This window comes from Lactuca serriola, chromosome 1 (genome assembly GCF_051521515.1).
Source record: "Lactuca serriola cultivar US96UC23 chromosome 1, Lser_US96UC23_V15, whole genome shotgun sequence".
Taxonomy (NCBI): domain Eukaryota; kingdom Viridiplantae; phylum Streptophyta; class Magnoliopsida; order Asterales; family Asteraceae; genus Lactuca; species Lactuca serriola.
In genome coordinates this window covers 95,108,258-95,115,385 of record NC_136408.1, presented here as the reverse complement: position 1 = coordinate 95,115,385, position 7,128 = coordinate 95,108,258, and the positions used below count along the sequence as shown (strand labels likewise).

At 32.5% G+C, this 7,128-nt stretch overlaps 1 protein-coding gene across 1 annotated transcript; it reads right to left on the bottom strand.

Moving 5' to 3' along the window:
- Window positions 1-1,120: 1,120 nt before the first annotated feature.
- Window positions 1,121-5,670, bottom strand: LOC145095494 (pre-mRNA-processing factor 19-like). Its single transcript, XM_079033361.1, has 18 exons — window positions 5,448-5,670; window positions 5,258-5,343; window positions 4,867-4,938; window positions 4,701-4,763; window positions 4,523-4,609; window positions 4,266-4,413; window positions 4,058-4,182; window positions 3,742-3,858; window positions 3,548-3,643; window positions 3,397-3,456; window positions 3,196-3,270; window positions 3,020-3,124; window positions 2,365-2,481; window positions 2,211-2,288; window positions 1,984-2,080; window positions 1,669-1,720; window positions 1,490-1,560; window positions 1,121-1,374 (listed from the first exon to the last, which is right to left on the bottom strand). The coding sequence occupies exons 1-18, from the start codon at window positions 5,458-5,460 to the stop codon at window positions 1,247-1,249; spliced, it is 1,590 nt and encodes a 529-aa protein (XP_078889487.1). The 5' UTR covers window positions 5,461-5,670; the 3' UTR covers window positions 1,121-1,246.
- Between the last annotated feature and the right edge of the window lie 1,458 nt (window positions 5,671-7,128).

Below are 7,128 nucleotides of genomic sequence, written 5' to 3'. Positions count from 1 at the left end.
ATAGTCTCCAAGTGTGACATGATCTTTGGTCATTGGAACAAGAGTAATAAAAGATGAGTTGCAGCCCTTTGAAATCCTTCCCGTCTCTTCAAATAATTTCACAAATCTAATTATATCATCTTTTATAGTCTCCCACTTGGATTTTAGGAGCTTGAATGTGAATTCGTCCGGTCCCGGCGCTTTCTCACTTCCACAATCGAAAACTGCAGTTTTTATTTTATCTACTCAAAAATAACTTTCTAAAAATAGGCCCTCGTCAGTGGATAGTTTCTTGAATAGACCACTAATGAACTTAGGGCGATTCTGCTAGTACTCATGGAATTTCAAACTAAAAAAGTTGTGCACTTCTTCTTTAATCGCGACAGGATCAATGTTCCAAGCACCATTTATGGTTAACCCATGAATTTTATTTTTGCGGTGGTTATTCTTAAGCGTGAGTTTTCGTCTCCATCAACTAGACATTTAATCTTGGACTTTTGTTGTAAATCCATTTTTTTAAACTTTGCGATCTTCCTTAGTCTTTGTTTTCCCATTCTGTAAGTTGCTATCTCTTGATCAGTTAAGAAAGGTGATTCACCTTCTTCCAGATCAAGTCTATTTAACTCCTTTTTAAAAGTGTCCAATTCCAGATTCTCCTTTATTGATTCATTTACTCTCCAGGTTTTGATTACAACCTTATGGTGTTTTAGCTTTGCAAGGAGAAACATATCAGGAAGACCATAGCCAGAGAATGATGACCAAGCTTGGTTGAAAATTTGATCAAAGTTGTCATTGAGCATCTAGGAGTTGAAAAGGCGAAAAGGAGGGGGACATGAATTATGTAACCCAAATTGTGTTGAATTAAACAACATCAATAAATAAATATCATTAAATCCCAATATTTGAATGATCATGAAGGGAATTACTAGGACTTTAATCTATATTTGAACTATTTTATTTTTATTGGATTAATAACACAAGCAACAATAATAAAGTATAAGCTATAATCATACAAATAATTAACTAAAAATAAATAAGTCGGAGGTTAAAGGGCCAAAAACATTCTACAAGTTAAATTTTGTTTAAAAAAAAAAAGGCCTCCGTTTTGGATATAAAACTCAATTCTTACATGACTTCAAAATTCTAAAACCACAAATAATCTGTCTCATTAAATAAAAAAATCCAGAGACATATTTTTAAAATGCTACACCTGAATAAAATACAAAATGAGCCACTTAGATAAACAAACAACAATCATATCACTTTTTCAAGATTCGGCTTCCATTGCAGCATCATTTTCTTCTCCAGCCAAACCAAACAACCGAAGATTTCTATCCATTGACCCAACCGCTATGTATTTTGCATCAGGGCCAAATTTTACACTGTTTATCTTACCTGCATTGCATTTATTTAAATTAATTTTACATTCAAAAATAAAACCCCACCAAATTAATATTTTTAAATAAAAAAAAAATAAAAAAATAAAAAAATAAAAAAGAATGAAGGAAACCTGTGCCAGACAAATCAGGGAATGTTTTAACACAGTTCCATTCTGACTTCACATTCGCAACTTGATAAACCCTGTAGTAAAGTACACACATACACATACAGTATTGTAAATGACCAAAATACCCTTTTCCTTTTATCAGATACAAATAATAATCATCCAACATGTAAGTAACTAAGTACCTTATGTCTGAACCTCCTATTGCCAAGTAACTTCCACTATGATCAAATTCCACTGTTAAAAAAAAAACATTACACAATGTCAACAGACAATTTATAAAAGCTTGAAACAAATTCCAAAGGGAGTTAGTTAACTCTGTGTAAAATGACCAATTTACCCTTTCAAAAATAAACTTTTTAAGATTTTGAAATCTAATAATAAACAACTTCCATATGCAGATTTCTTTTGATTTGTTGGACTTGTTTGAAAGAGAAAATGACATAGGGGCAAAATGGTCATTTTTTTTCTAATGACAAGGACAAAAAAATGTAATTTACCAGATTGTGTTGGAGTGTTCTCATCATAGGGAGTAAAAGTCCTGAAGTTTCTCAGTTTACGAAGATCCCACAGCTTAACACCATCTTGAGCAGCAGTCTAAAAAAATATATACACATATATATATATATAGGGACTCATTGAAGTTTTAATTTTGGACTAAAAACTGTAAAATTCAAAAAGTATAGGGACCATTTTTGTAAATAGTGCATTTTCAAGAAACACTTACAGCAAGAAAGTAACCGTTTTCTGAAAATGATATTGCAGTAACTGCCCCAACATGCCCATCAAACCTTGCAACATTTGCCTACAAAAAACCAAAAATATGATATAAGATACAGTTTTGCAAATTAACTGATCCAGGGGCAGTTTTGGAATTTTACCTGACTCTTCACATCCCAGATTTTAACAATTGATCCAGAAGTGCCAGTTCCTAGAATTAGACCATCAGGATGAAAAGCTGCAGATGTGTAGCCCTCGGATACAGATGAATCTTCAACCTACAAATTAATTGCAAAAAAAAAAAAACTTGCTTCAGAAGATAATTAAAAAAAAAACGTTATAAAAAAAAAGAATGATAAATTGTTACAATCACAGAGACTAATCTCTCAAGCCACCACAAATTACACTTACACTCTTCAAAGATTTTATTCACCTTTACACTATAAAATAAGAAAAAAGATGGAAATAATAAAATGGTTGTTTACACTTTAAACTTTAAATTTAAAACCTTTTTCAGTTTCAGTCCTTATTTCAAGGTTTCATATTTTGGTTTTAAATAAGTACCAAAATCGATATGTAAACACTGAAATAAGAACCAAAATTGAAAAGGGTTTTAAATTTAAAGCAAACATGGTAAAAGTCAGAAAGTGTAGGGACTATTTTTGTAAAATACTCTAAAGTGTATTTTGAAAACCAAAACATTAGGGTCTTTTTTATAAGCATAGAGCCCACTCCATGTTTTCTAAACTACTACTCCTATCATCTAAGCCAATAAATATCTCATTTTTTATAATAAAAAAAATAAAAATAAAAAACCTGTGCAAGGCATAATCCGGATGACAGGTCGTAGAAGCACCAGGAATTGTCTAAAGAGGCTGTTACAAAATAGTTATTTGTAGCATGTACAGTCACAGCTTGCACCTAAGAAACAAATAAATTTTATTATTTTTCACAAAATGTTAAATTTTAAGTAAAATGACATAATTTATTACCTCAGCTGTATGATCCTTTAAGACATGCTTACAATCATAGTTTCCATTCTCAGACCCTTGCCACACTCTTACTGTCTGCAAATAAATAAAAAAATTAACTTTAACTTCAATGCAAAATTTATTTATTATATAAACAGACAAATAAAAGTTCATAAAAACAAGGTCTCAAGAAGGAAAATGAAGAAAAAGATTAAAACTTACTTTATCAGCTGAACCAGTAACAACCAACTCACCATCAGACACAAACTTGACACTTGTGACCTAAAAAGAGATAATAAAAGTTTTTAAAAAAAGGTAGAAACATAAAAACATGAAATCAAAATTACTTGTTTTACCAAATAGTGAAAAACACCTTCTTGGAGTGGCCACTGAGTGTAGATACAATTTCCCCTGAAGATCGATTAAAGACTACAGCATTCATATCAACTCCACCAGTAGCAATAAGATCCTGAGATGTGCAAAACAGATCTTTCTTAAAAACCCAAAATAAAAAGATCAAGAACAAATGTGGAAATGCAGTTGGAATTACAAATATGAAATATCTACCTTTGATTGATGGATGTCAATAGATAAAATTCCAGCTTTGTTTGTTTTGTGAAGAGGGTAACTGTTGAGCTGTGTATACCTCTCAATAGCATCCAATGGAACCAATGTGGGAGGAATCTGAAGAAAGAAAAATGCAAAATGATATTTGAGTTTTTAAAAATGTCAACTTGTTTATTGTAAATATATAATAGGATTCCATTTGGCAAACAAACATGCCATACAATGGAATCTTGAATTCCAATTGGGTTGGAATGCAAAAATCAAACAAGCCATGGAATGAAATCTTGAATTCCAGTTCTTTCGGAATCCATGATACCTGTCTTTTCTTCCTTTGCTGTGAAAGTGCAGCATTGCAGTCTGTTAATTCGGTTATGATACTGGAAGAAATTCCAGGGCGGAATTTCTTACCATCAGGACCAAACTCATCATCCTCAGTAGCAGCTGTTAAAACCAAAAAATAAGTCACAAAAGAACATAATCAAGAAAGATTATAGACCTCTGAATGAAGAACAGAAAACAAGAACCTCTTTTCCCATTGCTTATAGCATAAGCATTTGAGGAGACTGCTGTTGTTGCTGGCATTGGTGCTTGTCTTTCTAAACTTGACAACATTGTCCTTGCTTCATCAAGTTCTTTCTTTAATCTTGCAATCACACGACATGCTGAATCATGCTGACATTACAGAAATAATATAAACATGAGCTTGGAAAAAATGAACCGTTTGAACATTGAAAGATAAAACAAGGTTTGAAATTGTGAACAAGTAAGTTGTTTGTGGTACCTGGTATAAACAATGACTAAGCTCTTGCCTTGTTGTATGTAATTGTTGCTCTGATGCAAAAGCAGATAACACCAAAGCATCCCATTCCTGGAGTAGCAAACATATGAGAGCTAAGTTTATAACCTTAATTCAGATGATTAAGAACAGGATCGTTAATAGAACAACGTAGAACACACACATTCTGAAACATTCCAAGCATTCCAGGAATACTTGCAGCCTGCACTGGTCTAGGTTTCACTATCTGCATGCATTTTTCATAAAAGTTATAAGCTTCAACATGTAAAGATTGAGATGTAAATTGTGGAAATATAAGAATAAGCAACAAAATTTTACAAAATGCAAACCTTGCCAGTTTTTATTGGAACAAGATCATCCGTAGTTAGGGTTTCCCCAGTCACTGGACATTTTCCATAGTCCTAATCAAAATCAATAAAGTCAAATACATATTAGAACCAGTATAATCACGGTAGTTACACTTGGTATGGTTTCTTTTACACCCTATTTGAAGTGTTTATCATAAATTCTACTATGTTCCATAAAAGCCACACTCTGTCGACAAACTTGGACATCGAAAATCGATTTGTAGTTATATTTTGGTATGAATGGTGTTGTTATTGTGCTATAATTACTCTCAAACTTCTGTAATTTCTTGAATTTTAGGTACCGCCGGAATAAAAGTAAAGGAAAATTCACGATAAGTAAGAAGATAAACCCTAGCAAAGAAAGTGAACTCACCAGTATGTGTCTTTCGATCAATCGCTTCTCGAAAAGTAGTCCGGATGACTTAGAAACAACAGGTTCTTCCGGCACCTCGCCGGAAACTGTGGAAGTAGCATAGAACAGCAAAAGGTAAAACAGATCAGGTCAACAGAAACTAAATAATGAATGATGTATAGAAAACGATGTAGGAAGAGAGAGACGTTACTTGAACAAATCATTGTGGAATGAGAGCTAGGGTTTAACAGTCGACGGTGGCCGCAGTGGAGGAGTGAAGATGAGGAAGTAGATGGATCGGGCTGTATGGATTTTCTTGTGATATTTTAGGAGGGAGGTATCGGTAAATCGAGTGAGGAAACCCTAAAAGGTTTTGTAGCCGATTGCTGGTCAATATTTGAACCCTTTGCTTGGTTCGATATTACAAAACTTGAGACAATTTCAAGTTAATTTATAGGGTAAGTTATATAAAAATAAATAAATTAAATATATATTATAAATGGTTATTGTTATTTTGAAAAATCATAGTTAGCCAAACTTGTTTATGATGGCTTGTGAATTTTTTTATTGTGAAAATCTTAAGGGCTTCAAGCATATATAAACCTTTTTTTTTCATTTTTACATAACTTTTTTGCAAAAGAATAACAAAATCTCTTTGAAAGTGATTGTTCGAAACAACGTCGATTTGTCTGATTTGGTTATCTTTAGACCCAGAAATTTTACCATTTAGCAATTGATAGTAGATTTGCACAAGTGATTTAAGGTTTTAGCACATTGATGCCTATGAAAATGTAGATCTTTGCAAGTCTTAACTTGCGAAAATCTATGTTTAACAGGTATCAACCTACGAAATTCTATATATTTTTTTTTGATAATTTGCTTTTTTATATAAAACTTTATTGCTTTATTTGCTTGTTTGTAACATTTTTCTGTTGATGTAGCCTAATGTTGCAGCATATAAAGGGTTTTTTATTTCAAAGGCCAATGTTGAGAATATTAAGAGATATCATATGTTGTGTAAGGGAAAAAAGTTTGGCATTATTCCACACCAACGTTCAAATATTGGAATCCATCGGGTCCGTCTTTCATTGATCAAGTGTATCAATTGACCTGGAGAATACAAAACAATCCGTAAGTTGATTGACCGTGATTGTATCATGGGTCAACGCTCTAACGATAAAGTCAGTGAAGACTTTGAAAGGTAATTGTAACGATAGTTATGGAATTGGTTTAACGTACGTAAAAGATGTTATATGTATACTCAGGTCCGACCCAATACTTGGGCGAGTTGGGCTATGGCCCATGGCAGCAAAAAAAATGGGGAATAAATCTAGTCAATTAAGTAATATAGCGTATATATTAACTTTGGGCCAACGTTTAGTCCAATAAGTGGTTTGATACCAGCATCTGCGTGCGTCTAAGAGGCAACAAATCACAGTTAAGAGCGTAGGCGTTGAATCATCCAAGCATTTTGAGAATATCAATCGCCAAGTCGTATGAATGGTATAGAAAAACACAAATCTTTCGAGATCGAGGAGCCTTAATTGATCAAGTACGTTTTTAATTTTTCATTCTGATTAATATCTATTTCATTCTAATTATTGTTTCTCTACATATTTTTTAAACCTACTGCACATATTTTCTACGTCTTATAATCGAAATTCCGATTTGTGTTAATTAAATGTTTGTGCCTTTGTGATTGTTGGATTTGGTTGTTGATAACCTTCTTGAGTTTTTGTATGCTAAGTTTGATTTTTTTTTTCTGAATCAAACACATTAAATGAAGATTTATGAGGTTTTCAATTTCTGGATTGGATGAGTTTAATTTTTGGATTCTTATTTCTCTTAATCAGGCTCCTTTTTTCTCATTTCAATTTCCGATTTGTGTTTAT

Bases quoted from the DNA above. Each gene is read 5' to 3' on its own strand.
- LOC145095494 (XM_079033361.1), bottom strand. The intron at 4,939-5,257 runs GTGAGTTCACTT...GATTTTGATTAG, and splicing joins TGATCGAAAGACACATACTG to GACTATGGAAAATGTCCAGT. The intron at 1,561-1,668 runs GTACTTAGTTAC...ACTTTACTACAG, and splicing joins ATAGGAGGTTCAGACATAAG to GGTTTATCAAGTTGCGAATG.